At 40.9% G+C, this 20,692-nt stretch overlaps 1 protein-coding gene across 3 annotated transcripts in view; it reads left to right on the top strand.

Annotated features, from left to right (window-relative positions):
* Positions 1 to 20,692, top strand: part of LOC133984086 (intermembrane lipid transfer protein VPS13B-like) — a 325,432-nt gene that overhangs the window by 35,395 nt on the left and 269,345 nt on the right. For all 3 annotated transcript variants that reach the window (XM_062423340.1, XM_062423339.1, XM_062423341.1), the window contains exons 7-13: positions 136 to 310; positions 5,839 to 6,113; positions 10,234 to 10,329; positions 11,987 to 12,109; positions 12,625 to 12,762; positions 16,524 to 16,611; positions 18,938 to 19,123. In XM_062423340.1, coding sequence (XP_062279324.1) covers positions 136 to 310; positions 5,839 to 6,113; positions 10,234 to 10,329; positions 11,987 to 12,109; positions 12,625 to 12,762; positions 16,524 to 16,611; positions 18,938 to 19,123 — 1,081 coding nt within the window. The remainder of the gene's footprint in view (positions 1 to 135; positions 311 to 5,838; positions 6,114 to 10,233; positions 10,330 to 11,986; positions 12,110 to 12,624; positions 12,763 to 16,523; positions 16,612 to 18,937; positions 19,124 to 20,692) is intronic.

Here is a 20,692-nt window from a genome sequence, read left to right as displayed (position 1 = left end):
TTCCCATTCACATTATGTGGGAGCCCACCAGAGGTGGTTGGGCCTGTAGCCTATTTCACATCTAAACATATAATTTAACAAATCAAATTTCAAAATTTCAACCATCTCTTATGCTTTCTTCTTTGTTTTCCTCAGATCCAGACCATGGTGGAGAGCCTGAAGTTGTCCATTACTGATCAGCAGCTACCCATGTTTATCCGCATTTTAGAGCTGATTATTGCCCTCTACTACGGGGAAATCGGAGGACACAAAGAAGGCGAGGGAGAAGAGGGCAGCGGCCATGTCAGGGAGGCTGGAACAAGTTTGTCTGGTGAGTGAGGGCAGCACCAATTCTCTGTTTTTAATTTATTATAATCTAAAAAAGCCTTTGGGTTGCTTTTTATTTCAAATGTTTTCAAAAGATCACAGCAGAGTTTCTTTGGCTCTCAGTAAAATTTATAACTTGATGAGTAGCAGTGGCCCCTGAAGTGGCCCTTGCTTATGTAAGTATGTTAAGTAAGGATGGCGTTCGGAATAGATTTGCAGCTTCAGTTGCTAATCTACGAATGATAAAAATATTTGTTGCTGTTGAATATTTTAATGAAAACCATACTGAATATGCTCTGCTCTAATATAAATGACAGCAGCAACTTATGATGTATCAACTACTGCAGCTGGCACCTATTGGCACAGAATTTCTGCTCTTTATTAGTTTAGCAACAAAATAGTAGAATTTTTATGGCAGAGCCCCATCCTTTTTGCTGAAACTGCTGTGCTGTAAGTGTATATGCACAGCAAAATTAACCAACATTTCTCTGTCATAGTCCAATTTTTTATAATTCTGTTCTATCAGAATTCATTTTGAAGTGATATATTTTGGTCTCACAGTCAATTTAGAAGTGTGATTCCTGTAGCAGTCATATTTGTCAGACAAAATGTGCTTCAAAGCTCTGGAGCAGTTAATGAGCCATCAGACCATTCACAAAGCTTTGACTTTTCTCCTTAGACAGCATTTTCATCTGCATATTGCCTTGTTCTATTCGGGGGTGGGGGGTGGGGGGAGGGGGGCGGGGTTTGTCTGTCCATACGCTGCTGTTGATCCTAAATGGGACATTGAACATCACTTTGACCATGGTGTGCGCTCCTCCTGCTTTTTCCACAAACAAACGGCGGAGCGTGTAACTCGACACAGACCATTGTCGTCAGGCCTGATCCCCTCCATGTGTATAGAGGCAGGAGAGAGAGAGAGAGGGAGGATGAAGGGAAGAGGACGAATCAAACACAGGCCCATCTCTGCCTTTCTGATTGGAACCCCATAGGAAATCACAGATCCTGCATTCAGGAGCCGAGCAAAACGCACACACATGCACGCAGCCGGCTTTTCTTACAGACATACCGCATACAGACACGTCCAGTATGTGGTATGCCTGTGAGAGAAAGCCTATCACTACTCACAGTCACCTGCAGCCTTTGCACACATGCAGTAGGAGTTAAGGGCACACTCACACACACAAACAAACATACATAAACATTTTTATACATACTTTTAATAGCTGCAGCCAACCCCTTAAACCTCCTTTTAAAAAAAAAAAAAAAAAAAAAAAAAAACCCCAACTCATTCCCAAAACGCCCATCTCATCCCTCCCCAACTGCTCATCCTCATCCCTGCCAAATAGAACACGATCAAGTCCTACAGTAGGTCCCACTGGGCTAAATCAGCCTCTGTAGCCACCAGGAGCAAATTACGGTGGAGGGGGGAAGCGGGTGGGCAGAGGGGGGAAGCAGGCAGCCCAACACAATACAGGCCATTCGCTCACTCCCTCTAACTTACTCCCTGCCTGTTGGCCTGGAACTTTTACTGCAAGTTGGCGCAGCTTCCAGTTCAGTGTCCAATGCCAGATGTAAGAGTCGGTGTCATGCTACTGCTATGCGGAGCCTCTGAGAATGAATTAGTATCCCATCACAAAAATATACAAGAGGGGACCAGCTCTTGGAACCTGAGCGCCCCCAGATCTTGTTATGCTGGAAGTAATCGACAGAGTGAAGAAGCTGAAAGGGGGCGGGGGAGGGGAAGGGGTGGGATGGGGCAATTGTGCGTGTATGCAGTAGGTGGGTGTGTGTTTGTTGGAATGGGGGGTTGAGAGGGGTTTCAGGCTTGTTCACGAACATGTGGTTTTCGGCGTATTTATTTCAGATTTAAAGAATAAAACTGAATTCTTTGGATAATAGTAGCAGAATTACAGCAGAAATTATTTATTATTAATAATAAGAAAACATTCGTAAATGGTACAGACAGCCTTTAACTATTGATAGCTTCTGAGTACTATAACATTCATGTATGTTGACGCTTATAGTGACTGACTTGGCTTACATGCATATTTATTTTTGTGGGTTGTAGTTTGTAGGAAACAATCATTGTCACATGATTTCTGGAACACGATCCCTGTATCGTACATAGTGCTTCATCACTTCATTTGAATTCCCATAGGCTGCTGGTGGTAGTATTTCTGCTGTACACTCTGGTTTCAATGCCCTGTGTGTGTGTGTGTGTGTGTGTGTGTGTGTGTGTGTGTGTGTGTGTGTGTGTGTGTGTGTGTGTGTGTGTGTGTGTGTGTGTGTGTGTGTGTGTGTGTGCACACACATGCACGCAGCCGGCTTTGTGTGTGTGTGTGTGTGTGTGTGTGTGTGTGTGTGTGTGTGTGTGTTGTTTTTTTACTCTTGCTGTGAGCTGGCTTTTGTAACTGATGCTCTTGGACTGAAGATTATATTTGTGTGTGCGTCTTTAAAAATGTAGCATGTGCATGTGTGCGGATATGCGGACAAAAGATTGAGCTGAGAGTAATGGATTCAATCTGGATCCACTCTGTGTTGTATTAATAAGCCGTGACTTTTAATTGAAAGCGGCTCTTTCTAGAACATTTTCAAAGGGAATATTAATTTTTCCCCCATGTGAAGGTGTTTTTCTTTTTGCCAATTAACGAAGTGGAAAAAGCCTCGTAATGTGTTTATGTGCCCATGATTCACTGCGGCTGCATGTTGTTTGTTTGAATCTCTCTTTTAGGTAAGAGCCAATGTCTCATTAATGAATAGCCCTAATAGGTGAATGGCGCGGGATACTTGTGTGTCACTAACCAAAGCAGCCTTTCTGTCAGGATTAGACGGCTAGTTTTCCTACTGTCTGAAATTCAGTGAAGTCTGTGAAACACTGTAAAAATTTCAGCGGTCGGAAACATAGATGACTAACATGCTTGAATGGACCAGCTGGTCACGGCAGCGAAAGCTGTACGGTTTCAACAAGTATGTGAAGAATTATGAACCGAGGCCTGTGGCTGCTAAAGTGTGGCAGGGCGGGGTGTCTGTGTGTGTGTGTGTGTGTGCATGGATGTGCGCATGGGTGTGCACGCCTCTCTGTATAGCATGTGAGCATGTGTATGACTGCCTGGAACTGTTGTGCGTTTTTCTGGTGGCGTATGTGTATGTGTTTTGTGTTCTGTATAGTGTGCATGTAAGGGCTGAGTGTTGGCTTCGAAGGAGAACGTGCCCTTGTTGCCCTATCGAATGGACCGTCCAATCACACTATCAGCTAGAGGCCACAGGCTATCGCCCCATTATAGACCTCATGTGGAAACCTTATGCTAGCCCAGTGGCGTGAGAGGTCCTTTTTTTTAATCATCCTTTCACTTTTTAATATTTGTGTGAAGAGGCGCAGGGCATTGAGTTTAGAAGTCTGTGGATATGGATTAAACAGCTTTTGTGTAGCAGAGTGTTGTTTTATATTCTCCTGCCATGACTGCTAAAACGGATTTTGAAACATTTTGATGTTAATGTCACACTGGTAGTGTTAAAATGAAACAATATGTGACACATATGTTAGAATGTGTTCCATTCTTTTCAAAGGAAGTAAGCCTGCACACTGAAGTGTGTGTCAGTGTATGTATTACCTGTCAGGATGTGATGAACTGACACATAATCTGTGACCTGGAAAATTAAAGGAGAAGGTGGAGAATTACACTTGTATTGTTGTGAATATGTGAAAAGCTCTGAATAAATATCAAGTTTAGCTTGTGCATACATGCATGAATGCCCAGGCATACATGCACACTCAGCAGATACATACAGTGAGAGGCAGAGTAGCTGTTTTATTGGTCAGGTAAGCAGTCCACCTCTCCCTCTATAAACATGGAGGGACATCTACTGGCCTGTGAGGGCACTGCCTTCTCTCACTGCTCCTCTCTCACTGGCTCAATGTCACTCAGCTATTCACTGACTTACATGTTCACTGCCTTGATAACTTACACATATACCATGACCTGGAGACCTTGAACTCTTGATAACCAGCCATGAGTCTAAGTGGTAGATGATACATGGTGCTTCTGAGCTCTGCTTATGGACATATGGACACTTATATGATGACACAATGAAACTGTTAGTTGTCCATGAAAAAGATCCAGTCATTAAAGCTTTCATTGTTCTAATGGGAAAGCAGAGAACAACAGAGGGTGTATTTCACATCTGTGCTGTCATATCGGTCTACCCCACAGCAGGATACATTTTGGCCAGCCCACATCTCTCTCTCTGGGAATTTTTTCAGTCCCTTCTTTGGATTAATACATCAAAGTGTCCTTAAGCCGGTATGTTTTGATCACTTGATTGGTAATTGCGCTTTTATTTTGATTGCCTTGCAATTCAAACGTAGGCTTCGTCGGGCTGTGACGTGAAGCGAAAGAGCTTAACTTGTTGAACTGACACCTCAAAGGCTTCCACAGTGTGAAAACAAAAAGGATAAAAAAAAAAGAGAAACAGGAGATAGAATCGGACAGGGAGATTGGGGAAGAGAGATAAAAAGCCATAACATGGGATTTCCAACTGCCAATTCGCAAAGTGAAAGATTTAATTAAAATATGTCATAATTTTCACCGCCTTAGCCTCTGGGATTCCTAAGCTGTGACCTCACGGACAATATTGTTTTCTCGGAGAGGACGTGAGGCCGCGAGGAATGGGATTACACATTCTTGCGTATTGACATCAGCTTCCTCTCTCCCGATGTGTATGGAAACAGACACGATGGGACAAGTTCAGAGGTCAGGATCAGAGACGATGTGGTGTGTGGCGTTTTGGTCAAACTTGACCCTCCCCCAAATTATTCGCTGAGAAAGAGGGGACGATGGAAGTGAGTGAGCTTCACCGTACTCTGTCTAGCCTCCATTGGAATGGACTTCCTCTCTCACACAGACACACGTGCACACACGCAAAATCAATCTCCACAGATGTACAGAGAGTGAGTTCATGCAGCACACATATAGTCACACACCTGCATACTGGAGCATTGGCAGTAACTACTGTGAAACCGCGTTGGTCTGTGCTGTTTTTGTGTTCAGTTGACAGCTGAAACAACTTGCTTGTATTAAAGTAGCCTGAAGGCATGAACGAATTAATTTAGCTCTGCACTGGGTACAGACACTTTCATTATCAAGAATTTTCTCTCTGTTTGACCAGTTTGTCCGCAGAACTTTTAACTGTTAGAATAAAATCATTCTGAGCTGGGAAGTGAGTGTTAATCATCCGAACTCTGACCTGAATGCAATATAAGTTGTATTTTGTACAAATGTAACACATTGTGTTTTTGCACAAGACTTCTGTTTTATTTAAGATAATTATACATGTTTTATTATGTCTGAACTGTGTGAACCACATTATTCAAGGTTTGGAATTATTTCATCCTAAACATACTTTTTCTATGAGTGAAAGACAGATGACCTGCAGACACCGACCCTGACAGTTTTGTACCACCACAATTTAAACTCCAGTAAAATCTGTTTATATTTGCATTATAATTAATTAAGACTGTTTCCCCTCCAGGCATGGATGTGGATATGGAAAGCCAGGGGACTAGCCAGTACTCCAGCCAAGACTTCTTCATGCAGTCTGGAAATCCTGAAGAGGCAGACGAGGGTTGGGTGTCCTGGGCTTGGTCCTTTGTCCCAGCCATCGTAGGCACAGAGGAGGAAGGAGAGGAAGGCCTCTACCAGCAGAGAGAGACAGGAGGCATTCCCACCAGTCCCCAACAACACACACCGAAGGACCCCATTGTGTCTATAGGCTTCTACTGCACCAAGGCTTCTGTTACCTTTAAGGTAATTCAGCAGTAAAAAAAACATAAGAGTATGGATAGGCACGAAGACAAGAATGTGAATGTTGTGAACGTGTGTATACCGTTATGTTAGCAATTAGTTTTTTTCCCTTGCTACCATTATTGCTTGCTTGTTCACTCTTGACACCTCTACCCACCCCACCCCTACATTTTTTATGTTGTGGTCGTTTTAAGTATGAGTCTTAAAGACCAACTTGATCTCCAGGAAGTTCCAATCCTCTTTGTCTCTGTGTGCGGTACAGGGGAGGGTAGTGTAACCGCTAAATGGCGTCTCGGGTCACGTTAATGTTTTAAACATTATACATGGTATGATGACTATTCAGAAATTGATCCCTAACTTTAATCCTGCCTGCTCACTCAGAATAGTTGGAATTCATCTGCGTTTCCCCTCAGGTTCAGGCACTTCAGATCACATTACTGTGTGTGTGTGTGTGTGTGTGTGTGTGTGTGTGTGTGTGTGTGTGTGTGTGTGTGTGTGTGTGTGTGTGTGTGTGTGTGTGTGTGTGTGTGTGTGTGTGTGTGTGTGTGTGTGTGTGTGTGTGTGTGTGTGTGTGTGTGTGTGTGTGTGTGTGTGTGTGTGTGTGTGTGTACTTGACAGCACGTGTGATTGGTGAAGGGGAGGTATGTCTCAGGCCGACCAGACCTTGGTGCTTTTCTAATAATGTTTAAATTGTTCCTGTATTGTTTGAGTTCTTTTAATCAATTAATTGCTTCTCGTCTGGAGTAATTGCAGACAGCTGAAAGGATGGTTTTTTAAACGTTCTCGTCTCTTTCCTACAAGGAAGTATTTAGTTTGAGGGAATTTCATGTCTTTGAACAGCCATTGCCTGAACCGGAGTTTGACATGGACGTGAAATCAGAGAGGTATTTTTAGATTGCTGACGCATTACTCCCCAGATCTGTTTGATCAGGGAAATTGGCAGTATACTTTAATGACTTTTACACACATAATGCATAGTTTAGCACTGACCATTTGTTCCCCTCTTTCACTTCTGCACACCTGCCAAGCTCTCGTTGCGTGCCAAAATTTATTCCATTTTTCATTTTAAGAAACATTGTTTCTTAATTTTTTGGTATTTTCATTTATGTCAACAATAGCAAATTTCAAGCTCTCCCAAAGCTTTTCAACTTTTCCATCTCATCCTTTCTACCGTGTTACATTTCGAAAGAAATGGACATAAAGACAAAGTACCCCAATATTCACGTCCAATGTTATGACATCCAAGATGCCTCATAAAGAATCATTCGATTTGTGTTGGAGTCCAAAAGCCTTTAAAAGGGCTGAAATAGAATAAGGGAGAGGTAGCAGGGAAGGTAGTTGCAGCAGCAACTCTGTGTATTACTGGTCATATTAAGCATTAGTGTTGGTTCTCCAGTGCTATGCTGTTTCTCCGTCTGTCTGCTGTGTTGTTTCAGCTTGACTGTAAGTACAGTACAGTCAGAAATATCCCACCTGTCGTGATTAGGCAATGGTAAGGTGGCCATATACTTACCAAATAAACAATCATCATGTTTGTCTCGGTCTGATGGCAGCTCCTCAGTGTCAAAGCCACTATGCATTGATGTTGTCAGACAGAGCAATTTTTTACTCACATAATTTAACATCCCTGCTCACTGCTGCTCCAAGGGACCTGTGGGTCAGGTTGAGGTGGCCCCCACATGGGGGTTAGACCATCAGAAGTAAAAGAGAGAAAGGCAGTGAGGGTGAGAGTCTGCTCCATCAGTAGGGATAATAAGGCACAGCTGCTCCTTGCTCTGCACCTGCTTCCTGTGTTAAAGTTGAATGGGTTGGGGCCTGCACAGTTCTGCTCTACACCCACAGTTAGACTTACCTAAACTCAAAAGCATCACAGCTCTGTACCCCGTTCAATCCAACCAAGTAGATTTGGGGAGACTCTCTCTGCTTCCACTCAGATTAAATGCTCTAATGAACCTCTCTTTTAAATGTTCAGTTTTCTCCTTTGTATCTTGACTACTTTAGACAAGTTCTGATTGTTATCTAACTAAAAAGCAAGAAATCTGTGTGTGTGTGTGTGTCTGTCTGTCTGTCTGTCTGTCTGTCTGTCTGTCTGTCTGTCTGTCTGTCTGTCTGTCTGTCTGTCTGTCTGTCTGTCTGTCTGTCTGTCTGTCTGTCTGTCTGTCTCCTTTGTATGTCTGTCTGTCTGTCTGTCTCCTTTGTATGTCTGCCTGTGTGTGCACGTGTCCTTTGCGTATCTTGATAACCGCTCATCTGATCGACTTCACATTTGGCAGGTGTATTGCTGAGGACCCAAATAAGTGCAGTGTCGAGTGTGAACTTGTTTGATTGAGCTGCTCCCAAGAAATATATAAAAATATGTCTTAAGCAACGTTGCTGCTTCTTTTTCTACCCGTGGAGTCAATGAGCTGAAATATGGGCAGTGCCGTTCTGCCATTGCAACCCACATCGTGGTCTGAGGTTGGATTATGCCTGTAGGTGATCATGATTTAAAAATGTTTAAGAGACTTAAGCTGTACTATTGAACAGTGTACTGTCAGTGAAGCTTGGCATGTATGTTCACACTTACTGCAGGATGTCTCAGACACGTTTTGAATGGGCACTGCAGTTCATCTAACTAAAAAACAAAGAATCTCTCTATGTCTCTGTCTGTCTGTGTGTCCCTTGCATATCTTGAGAACCATTCATTCAGTGGAATTCACACTTGGCAGATAAATTGCTGGGGACACATGTGCAGTGTTGAATTTGGTGCAATTTGGACATTTAATATTAATAAAGTTTGAATAAACAAGTGAACAGCGAGCCTCTCAGCTTCATGTCTTAATGCAGTGGGGGCTGTTTGATATAAACACTGCCACATCACTAGGGGTCGGGGCTTCTCGGCTCTGACTTGCTGGACAAAAGTACGTGCCCCGCTCAGTTAAAACTGCCTGAGAGAAGAACGTGCATACACAGGAGAAAAAAACAGGCAGAGGCAGTAAAACTAGCCAGTAAGAGTACAGACACATTTGATTGGCAGCAGATTCAACCCAATGGAAGGCAGTAAACTACTTTTACGGTTCAACCACAGTTTAGTCTCAATGGTGAACTTTGTCTGGATTTAAACCATTTAATTTATAAATTCCTTATCATTTTAATTGATGCATTTGTTACTTGATACATATGTATGCCATTCTCTAAAAATGATAAGTAATTGGCTCGTTCCGAACAAGCATGTTTTGAATGCGCACTGCAAGAGTCCCTGAAAATCCAGAGAGGGCCTCCCCTAAAATCAGGGAGGAGTGGCTGTCATGTGGTTTGATGAATGTCCTTGGCCTGCGTCCAAACTTGGAAGGGAGAACGACCAAAATGTCCCAAGGCTGGCATTCTGTCTCTGATCTAAGAAAATGTCATCTGTCCTTGTTTGGATGTTATTGTTTAGGGTTTTAAACATTATTTTCAGGGGCCTCATCGCCCTTCACATCCAAAGACTTGCATAGCTTTTGTTTATTTTTCAAATCATGTATCTGTTTCAGCAGTGAAATGGGGGTACACACACGCGCACGCTCACACACACACACACACACACACACACACACACACACACACACACACACACACACACACACACACACACACACACACACACACACACACACACACACACACACACACACACACACACAATGAAACATATGCTTTCCAGTCTTTAGTGTTGCATTTTTGTGACATCCATATTGTTGCAGTTACTACGATTTATTCTGTCAAACAAAACGTAATTTCCCCTTGTCCACTCACAGCGTTTGAGGTGGTAAAATCTCCTCTATATTTAACTAGTGTTGCTCAATTTTCATTTGAAGTTCTAGGCTTGTTTAATTGGTTATGATCTGGTTATTCAATCATTTTTAAATGTTTTAAACCCAGCACTGTCACACAGCCTCACTTGTAACAATAATTTAAACTATCTGTACATTCTTCTGTTTTTATATATTATGACACCGCTCTAAGCATCTCACTTAGAATTTACATTCTATTAGTATTCATTTCTAATATTTGATTCTTTTATTATTCTACCTTGTTCACATAGAAACTTATATTAATCAATATTTGACCTTTTTGAAAAGTATAATATTTCCTCTCTTTTCAGCTGACAGAGACCCAGTCAGAGAGCAGCTACTACAGTCCTCAGAAGGTCAAGTCAAGAGAGGTCCTGTGTCTGGAGCAAGAGGGGATCACTATTGAGGTAAGAGTCTTCTTAATTAATTTGTTGCACGAATGAAGTTCTTGAAAAACGTGTTAATTGCAATAGGGATGAAAACAAATGATAATTAAAAAAAAAAAAAAATCCATAAACGTTAACCCATCTCATCAGATAATAGAAATTAACAGTGAAATACCATCCACTGTGTGTTATTGTTACAAAAATGTATCCTCATAGCCTGATTTTAGGCCATATTGCAGCATACAACAGCAGCACAACATCTGGATTCAAACTTAATTTTTAAGGGATATATCTGATATTGATATTACCTAACCCTAACCCATCTGGAAAGCAACTTTATTACTCATCATGTATAACACATACCTGTAATGATCCCAGTCCTCTCTTTGATTCTCTATTATTATTATTATTATTATTATTATTATTTTTTTTATTTTTATTTTTTTTATTTTTTATTTTGTGTTATTATTATTATTATTATTATTATTATTATTATTATTATTATTATTATTATTATTATTATTACTATTATTGTCTCTTTATTCACTGTTCTATTGATGTTTGTCTTAATTCCCTCCTAAAGTACACTTATAAAGCCTCTCTAGATCACTGCAGGGGAATCTGTGCCTGAGTCAATCCCAAGTCAGATCATTTCCGCATTTCCCCCTCTGCGTAGAAAATAGTTTTAAACCTTTTTCTCTGATTACCTGGTTGGAGTAGGAAAGGGGTTTTCTGCTCCTAAGCTTTCTACCAGATGTGAGAATTCTGACTGATTTCCAATTCCAATTTCTGTAATTTATGCTTTTGCTGGAAGAGAGAGAGAGCAGCCTGAACCGAGACCAAAAGTGAGAGCGTTGAAAGGCAAAGGAATGGCTAGTAAAACAGGGAAAACTAGGCCTTGTAATTATTGTGTGGTGAAACGTAAAGTTTTATTGGATTGCTCTCTGTTTAGTTGTCTGCTGGGTCAAACAAAGGCACGGTGAGTGAGAGAGAACCACACCTTCCTTGTTACAGGGGCTGCTGGACTGCTACCTCTCAAACACATGCACACACCAACTCTTTAGGGGAAAATGGAAGCTGTCTGACCCCTGCTCTTTTTTATCTCCATAAAATGAGCCCACAACCTCGCCAGCACCACAAACCAACATGGCCTCAAACCGGTCATAGTGGATAACCTTGATTGTGACAAGTCAACAATAAATTTAGTCTTTAACTGTCATTAATTTCACATTTTATGTTTTATTGCAATGTAAAAAGGTAATTCAGTCAAATTAATTTCTGTGAATTATTGCACCGTTATGATTTTACTGGGCTTCTGTTGACTGCTTTAAGACATTTTACGTCCTGGGTGTTCTCTTTGGAGAGGAAAGGACTCTTAATCTCTGGCATTTTCCCCTCATAACATTCTGTTCAGTTTTAACTCACCTCATACTGTCACATTCTCGTGTCTCTCCTCAAATTCCTTTACCATCCAGCAAAGTTATTCGCATTAATCTAAATGAATTAAAATGCTTTGTAGTTTTATTAACCGGGTAGGTGTTTGTATTCCTTATGTTCCCCACTGGAGTGAATGGGCTCCAGAGTTTACCAATTTCCCACATTGCTCTTTATGCAGAGGTGAATAAATCTGGAGTATAAAAACTGTGGTTAAAGTCTCTTCCTCTGGTTTTTATTCCAGGTGCTGATGATGGGGGAGCCCTTCTTCGATTGTCAGATTGGCTTTGTGGGCTGCCGGGCACTCTGCCTGAAAGGCATCATGGGAGTACGGGATTTTGAGGAAAACATGAACCGACGTGAAGAGGTAAAGACAGCCGAAAAACCTCAAGGAAAGATGAAAAAGAGGAAAAAGTTGAGTGAAGAAGATTAAAAGGGAATTTAAAAGCCCAGAAAAGGGATCACTTTCACCTAAAGCATGTCTCCTGTGGCCTCTACTGCTCCCAACTGCTTTCAGAAGCAGGGAGAGATGCGGTCTGGTTTGTTTATGGAAGAGTGTGATACAGCTGCCTTTTGTAATTCACCATAATGTTCTATGTTTGCCACATACATCACGATGTCAACAGCAGCCTCACCATCTGCTCATGCACTGTGCAACGCTCTTGAGCTCAGTTGAAATCAATATATTTAATGAACTGTGTTTTATTTTTAAACTGTGTGTCCACTGATGGTATGTTACATTTAATAAGGGAAAGTAAATCATTAACATTAAATTCTGTGGAACTATAATGGGGTAAGACCCTTTGAAGTAGTTTGGGCTGGATTGTGACTCCTTCATGCCTGTCCTCACTCTTTTCTTGTCTTCTCTCTGTGTCTCTGCAGGATGCAGTGTTCTTCACCTGTGGGGACAGCCTTAGCAGTAAAGGAATGACCTACTTGACCAACTCTCTGTTTGACTACCGCAGTCCAGAAAACAATGGAGTCAGGGCTGAGTTCATCTTGGATACTGCTAATCACAAGGTCATGATAGCAAATTATAGATTCTGGGCTTCTAGAGGCTCCCATTTCTTTTTTTCTTTTTTTAAAGTTTTTTTCTGGCATAGACACCTTTATCCGACAGTAGAGAGACAGGAAATTACGGGAGAGAGGGGGTATGACATGCAGAAGGGTCCGCCGGCCGGGACTCGAACCGGGGTCCACTGCGTATATGGCATGCGCTCTAACCACTCGACCACCTGCGCGCCAAGGCTCCCATTTGTAATAATAATAATAATATATATATATAGATATCAGGGCTGATCCAGGCATATTTTAAAGCACTGGTATTGGCTAGAGTAAAACTGATCCTTTCTTTACTGCACTCTACTGTGTTTAATTTGCTTCAGCCTACTAGTGTTACAGCGCTGCTCTCTTATCAACAGCTTATATAGCATTTTGCTTGTGTTTGTGGTTATGAAAAATCATTTGGGCAGACCGTTCTGATGTCCTAGTTGGCAACAGTACACCGATGTGCAAAACTCAATTAGCAGTGTATCAAAAATGCATCTTGGAGCTGCTACATTTTCATACATTTTTTGACTAAAATTGCTTTTGCTGGTTAAAATGACAAATGTTGACAGAAGCAAATAGTATCAGCTGTCACTAATTAACCTAAATTCAGTAAGTAACTTGATGACGAGTCAGAATGAAGCTTGGCTGTTGTTGGGTTTGTGTGCTCTCTGCAAGTCTGTGTCTGTACTCAACCAAAGATCATTTGTGAGGGAAGAACCTCCACTCTGTAACACCACTGTAAGTGTTTCTGTTGATCCACCAACTCCAACAGAGTGGGACGTTTTCTCTCCAGTGGATTGCATTGTGTCAATTTCAAGAGTCACATTCTCCAGTTATTAAGTAGCTTGTGAAAAATGTGTGCCAAAGTCAGTAAGCTACACCTGTTATTTTAATGTGCCGGACACATGTGACCTCAACACTGTGTATCTTTTGCTGCTATGTAAATACAAGTATTGGATCGGACCTGGTCTCACCAGATACCCAATATTAAAGGGCTCAGATCGATTTGGCACAAGAAAAACTTGATCAGGGACATCCTTAGTACCAACAAGTAGCGTGCTGAAACATATTTATTTTGGAAATTTTGTTTTGGAAAAAATCTGCTTTTGGTGGTTGAAAATTCAGTCTCTGCTGGATAGAAGGCCCAAATGCTTTTCAGATTGAGACTCTAAGTGCATTTACCTCACATCCAACCATTACTGGTTGTTTGGGGATATTTATTCACATTTTATTCAAGCATTTTTTTCAGAAGACTTCAGAAGCATTCACCCACAAAACTGATAGCAGAGACTGAAACCATATGGCAAAAATTAAGCAGTCAGTTATAAGCCAGGCCAACAACCAATTTAACAGAATTGCCTACAGGCCCACACAGTAACACACTCATTTAACCAATACCAATGCATTCACTGGCGCTGTTTTATTCATCACCTTGACATTGACACAGACCTTACCAAACACAAAAACACAACATCTGTAGCACTGAGATGGTCAAGTTATTGAAAGAACAAAGATTCTCCAGATAAACACAACTGATGAAAGGAAATTATACACAAGACATAATATTCAATATTTTCATAAATATATAGAGTTCACTAAAGGCCTGTACCAGCCGAAACAGTGGGGAAAAATGTTTCCTGACACACAGTAGTGTGGATATGGCTTAAGTTTGACTTGCTAAAGCAAGCACATGAATTTCTTTGCTAATACAGTAGTTTATCTGGGTCAATAAACAATAATCTGTAAGTAATTACATCCAGCCTTTATTGAGTGTTCATCTGGAAAAGCTACAATGATAGCTATTACAATATTTAGTGATGCTAAGTTGATAGTGTTTCTTTTTTTTCTTTTTTCTCATTAATTATTCTTCTAAATAAACTAAAGATTTTCATTTTACCTTTAAATCACTGCCGTTGACATTATTTGTCAGTCACCCCGCTGCTGGTTGCAATAGAGGAATGTTCCTGCTATCTAACTAGTAGTGTTAAAACCATTATCCCTGATAACTCTCAGCTCCCTTCATCAGCCATCACAGCTCTAGTGTTGACTCCAGCTCAGAAATGTTTATGACCCTCAATGAGGCAATTGTTTGGACATCCATCCATCCATCTATTCATACTTGAAAGTCTAAGAGTCAAAGGTTTTAGTGTTAATTCATTAGCGGTTTTGAAACCAGCCAATGGCTTTGATCCAAAAGCATGCCAGAGCCATTAGAGGTCCCCTAATAAATATTACTCATTAACCTGCCTCTCTGATAAGGCCCCATTGAAATCTCTGTTTGGAGAACTAGTGGTTAAGTCTGTGGCAGGGTGTTTTGTGTGTGTGTGTGTGTGTGTGTGTGTGTGTGTGTGTGTGTGTGTGTGTGTGTGTGTGTGTGTGTGTGTGTGTGTGTGTGTGTGTGTGTGTGTGTGTGTGTGTGTGTGTGTGTGTGTGTGTGTGTGTGTGTGTGTGTGTGTGTGTGTGTGTGTGTGGGGGGGGGCATGTTCCTTTTTTGCATGCTCCTTTTTCTCCAAATATAAATTTTAAATATTCTCTAAGTTTGAGTCAGTAGCTTTTGACCTACAGACTAATAAAAGATGACGAGTTATGTTGTAAGAATACATTGACATTCAGGCAGATAAAAAAATTTAGATAAAAGTCCACATGTCTAGCGATATCTAGGTTTTATTTGTTAATAATAATAATTGTAAATTAATAACTTCAAGGTGGTAAAAGGCTTCAGTTGTTCGAGCTGTCTCCTGGGATCAAACCCTGTCTGGCCAGCTGGGGTTGTTCTTGGTGCAGTTTACATGTTCTTCTGTTGTGGGTTGTGCTTTCCTCTGAATGCTTTGGTTTCCTCCCACAGTCCAAAGACAAGCGGGTTTAAGTCAAATGGTAGCTCTAAATTGCCCATAGGTGTGAATGTGAGTGTGTTTGTCTATGTATGTTAGACCTGTGATAGACTGGCAACCTGCCCTGGGTGTACTCTGCCTTTTGCCTAATGTGCGCTTAGATAGTCCAGAGTTGCTGCACAACCCTGGAAATCATAGAACATAGATCATTAAACATCTTTATTTTTCCACACAAAATTTTTACATATTGCTTACAGGTACATTTGATCACATTCATGCTTTTTTAAGCTGCTGTCTTAATACATACTTTACATTTCACAATTTGAGAATGAAAGTAATAGTCAGACACCTTTGATTTATTATGAAATAGTCCTATCTCTTAGTAGATAAGATACATATGTCCAGTGGCACACATCCAAGCACCAATTGACTGAGGAAATGTTCACTTACATTTATCAATAGCTTATTACTTAATAAATAACCAGTGTGATATCTTGTAAATGACTTCCCAATGCTATGAAGCATAAATTGGACACATGTTAAATGTTAAATGTCTTACCTTTGACTGAATTTACCTTTTTGTGCTCTGAAATTTGTTCGAAAAGTTGTAATTTGATGCCAATTAAGACTCTTTAATTCTGCCCTCCTGCTGTGATCAAGTATCTCATTATATCTTTTGTTTCGAGTCTTTTTGAAATAGTTTGAAATATTGTTGATATTGTTGGACATTGAAAAATGTTGATCTACTAAAGGTAGATCAACCCCTCAATAACTCTTTTTATCTGATTTGACCCCCCTTTGTCGTATCCACCGTGACCCCAGTCGCTGCCACTCTTAAAGGCTATCAGCTTGTTTGCTCCCTTACCGCCGTGTTTACCTTACTCCACTTTTGTTTGACAGGAGACCTACACAGAGATAGCCGGCATGCAGCGCTTTGGTGCTTTCTACATGGATTACCTCTACACAATGGAGAACAGCAACGACAAAGGTATTGTCTAATTCATTCCTCCTCACAAGGCTTGTTTGCTCACCTCGCCACCTCCTCTCTTTTTTCCTCTACATCTGTCATGTTCTCTCTTTCTCTGCCTTGTTCTCTCTTTCTTCCTATCTGTCTTTTACTCTCCCTGTCTTTCCATCTCTTTCTTTCTCTCTCTCTCACTCTCTTCTCTTCTTGTTTCTCCTCTCTGTCAAACAAGCCCCCTGGAGACTTGAAGAAAGAGCATGTCTTGTTTGAGTCACAGCCACCTGGTCCTTGACCCTTCCTGTCCTCGCTCTCACCCCAAACTTACCTGGAGGGCAACTGTCAGAAGTGTTTAGTCTGCTCTGACACATATTTGAGTTTCTTTCTCTACGCTGCTTGTTGAAACACTGTTTCCCCCTTGTCTCTCTCTACCTGTAAGCTCTTGAGAAAGTGAATAGGCCCCTCTTGCCTAATTAGGTGTCACTCTTCCTGGCAGACGCTTAGAGACGGACAGGATTCCTCATTCCTCAGCTGCAGCACTCAAGAATGTTTATTCAAGTCTGAAAGATCTGAAGTTCCCATTAAGAGATAAAACATTCTCCCTTCAATTTGAAATGTTATATTTGGCCCACAAATGCCTCTGTGCTTTAGTATGTGATTGTTGAGAGCTTTTTTTTGTTAAAGCTGCTGGTAAGCCGCTCTCTGTCTGAGGGTGACAGTTAAGCTTAGAAAAGATGTAACCTGACTAATCTTCACAAGTTCTAAAATAAATTTAAAAAACACTCAATGAAAAAAAAGTAGATTTAATCTGCATGGAGTGCAATCCCTTACTTGTGTCTGATGGCAGAAATTCAATCAAAAGGCTACTGTATATGGCATTCATGTCATAGAAATATGGTGCTAGTTGATTGTGCTTTTAAGAGTGGAAACAATCAGTTACAGTAATGATTAAGTTAAGCAGAAATTTCTAATGATAGAGTGCACAGTTGCATTTTTTAAAACAATATCGGACTAAACCAATTAAATGATTTGAACAGATAATTTGATTTATCATGAGTCACCTGCGTTGTTTCACTTTCCTCCTGTTTTTCTCATCAATTTTACTCCTCTCTACTCTGTCTCTTTCTGACTGGGCTATTGTTTTCTCCTGCTGTCAGCTACAGATAATAATCTAAATTAAAAAAAAACATTGATACTGTCATCTTGAGCTGTCAAAGTCATATCTGACAGCAGGATAAGTGTCAGTCTCCTTCTCCTGTGGGGCGGCTGCGGTTACCGTTGCCAATTGGAATGCCTCTCCTCTGTCACTGTTTCTCTTCTTCTCGGACGCGGAGCAGATCCAGTGTCAACCAAACAAATTAGTCTCTATTGCCACGGGACTAACATAAACTCTGAGTCAACTGAAATACTAACCGACCCAGGTCACACTCACCATTGACTTCACATTAGAGTAACGCTGAAGATTAAAACTTTTCTTTTTTCTTTTTTACATCTCGAGAAATGGAGACACTTTTAAATCCTACCTAAATTCAGCCTCCTAATCATTTCTCTGACCGTTCTAACTGCAGCCATATGGTTGATATTAGGCCTAATCCATCATAGCCAAATCTTACTGAAGAAGGGAAGTGGAAGTGGCATTGCCCGTTGCCCTTTATAAATCTCCAAATTCACTGGGAATTTCTCCCCCATCTGCCAGCCTTTTTCCAGCTCAAGTTAAATTCATAGTGTTGACTACTGAGCTGTAAGAATGTTCAGCGTAGCAGTGGTATGTAATGGGAATAAAGCAGGTTGTGACCCTTTGTCCTCTTCCTCTCTCTCTCTCTCTGCCATTCATCCACCCCCTTCTTTTATTTTTAATTTCTTCCTTTTTATTGCCGGGGAGCTGAGTCTTTTAAGTGGACCTCTGGAACAGAGGCCTGCGATGAATGAAGGGACAGCTGTGTGAGAGAAGTGGACATTTGGAATATTCATCATTCCAGCGGTTCAGGGCTGTTTGAGCTGAGTCCTGCTGCTGCATTACACCACTGCTATCTTGTTTTGTTTTTGCCCAACAGATGAGCAGATCCTATTCTTGTACTTAATAAAGAAATGGTACACATTAACCCCTGTTGTTATACATTTCCTTTTGAGTAGGGGAATATGGGGAGAAAAATGTTGCTGCCCTTAAAATGTATGTCAAAAAGCACAATTCCATCCCTTAAATACAGTAGGTTATATGTTAACTGTACTTTACTTCTCCAGTTTGATTTTATGTCTTTGTTAAGGTTACCGACTGACAGAAATATCCTTAAGTAATAAAAGACACTACTGTATATATTTTAAGTATGTTGCATATATGTGTTTCTGTTTGTAGGCTCTCAAGACTTCTCCGTGGTTAGTGTGGAAGAAGTGATGCCTACTGTCCAAGAGACGTCCATCAAGAGGTTGGTTTTTGGACCTCTGGACGTTAGGTTGCACAGCAGCGCCGTCCATCGCATCCTCAAGATGGTCACCTGTGCCATGGACCATGAATATGAGCCCTACTGCAAGCCATATGGAGGTCAGACATCAAATGCAAAGAGTTTGACTGGGCTGACTTAAATAAGCCTATAGTTAATAACTAATGTAATACTTTTTTCACCACTTTCTCTTCTCTTCTCTAATATTTTGTTCAGTTCCTATTCTGTCAGTGATCAGAAACTGCAACACTTTGCACTTTACAGTATCCTCATCACATTGTTATTTCCTTGCGCAACCCATCTCTCAACACGCAGCTGTACATGAAAGTAGTGACCTTTTGGACCACATGAGGGAGGTTAAGCCAAACACCTTTGTTAGTGATCGGCCCTGCACAGCTATTGATGAGCTCATCCCTGGGATGTTGTGAAAGAACATGGAATGTGTGTCTGTGTGTAATATCTGTAGCAATAACTCTCATTTTGGCGAAACGATAACATCCGTAAGTTTCGGTTGTTTCAGCATCTGTGATAGATAATGGATGATGGGGTAATTACTATAGAGCTTTTGACTAAAACTGGGTAGGTCAGTGTGTTCCTTCCTGTTTCTATATGTGTCTGTGCTCTCTGGCATTGTCTGTCAGTATAGTTAGACCTCCGGGAGGGATGGAAACATTGAGAATATATAACTAGATAAGGTAACTGTTACAGATAGAATGATAAAAAATAACACAAGCCTTACGTGTTTTCCTAAACCGAGCTCTCCTCTCCTCTCCTCTCCTGTCTTCTCCTCTCCTCTCCCTTCCTCTCATTATTTTGTTTCATTAACTGGCAAGTGGAAAAAAATACTTTTATAGATCAGCCAATTGTTGTCAATTAATTAAACAGTTATTGCAGTTAAGCATCATTCAGTGCTTAAAACAAATTTGTGTATATCAGCAGTCACAAATGGTGCCCAGTTCTGACTGCCTTTGGTCTGTAAAATATTTAAGGCAACTGTGCTACTACTCCGGCCCTTTGCTTCATGACAGCAACGTTTGTGTGCTTGGCAGAAGACAAGTAGTGGTCAGAAGGTCAAAGACATGACTATCTTTCTACTCATCATATCCACCTATTCTCCACGCCTCCTCATCCACTTTTTTGCCAAGATCACAGGAAGAATCACTTTCCTCCCCAAAACTAGCAGCAAATGAAAGCCAAATTGGCCGTTGTCCCAGTGTTTTATAACATCTTGCCCTATTTAGAGTAGGAGGTTCCAAGTTGCAAATTGCTTAGTGTGTTCATTTGTGTGAAATCATTTTTATACATTGCTCAAGAACAATAGAAGCAGCAAAGTAGCATTTTAGATTTGAGTCTGTTAAGTAGAAAAGGAAAATACAGGGTTTATTTAGTGAGTTATATTTTGTGTGTTATGGAGTGTACACTTGAATGTTCTTTTTGTCAGATTTTTGTCTTTTCTGTGTGCTTTAAATAGAAGATGTTTGGTGTTCATACCCTTGTTAACCATATGAGCTACATGTTTTTGTAATGTTAATGTTGACTGTGGATATTGATTTGAGTCTTGGCATACAATTAGATTGGACATGTCAGTGCCAGGTGAACCTGATGCGGGCTGCGGTGGTAGGCCAAAGAGCAAAACAGCATTGGGATCAGGTTCTGAGCCCACCGTGGAG

Source organism: Scomber scombrus, chromosome 7, assembly GCF_963691925.1.
Source record: "Scomber scombrus chromosome 7, fScoSco1.1, whole genome shotgun sequence".
NCBI lineage: Eukaryota > Metazoa > Chordata > Actinopteri > Scombriformes > Scombridae > Scomber > Scomber scombrus.
The sequence above is the reverse complement of the archived record's forward strand: the minus strand, read 5'-3'. Positions and strand labels throughout refer to the sequence as shown.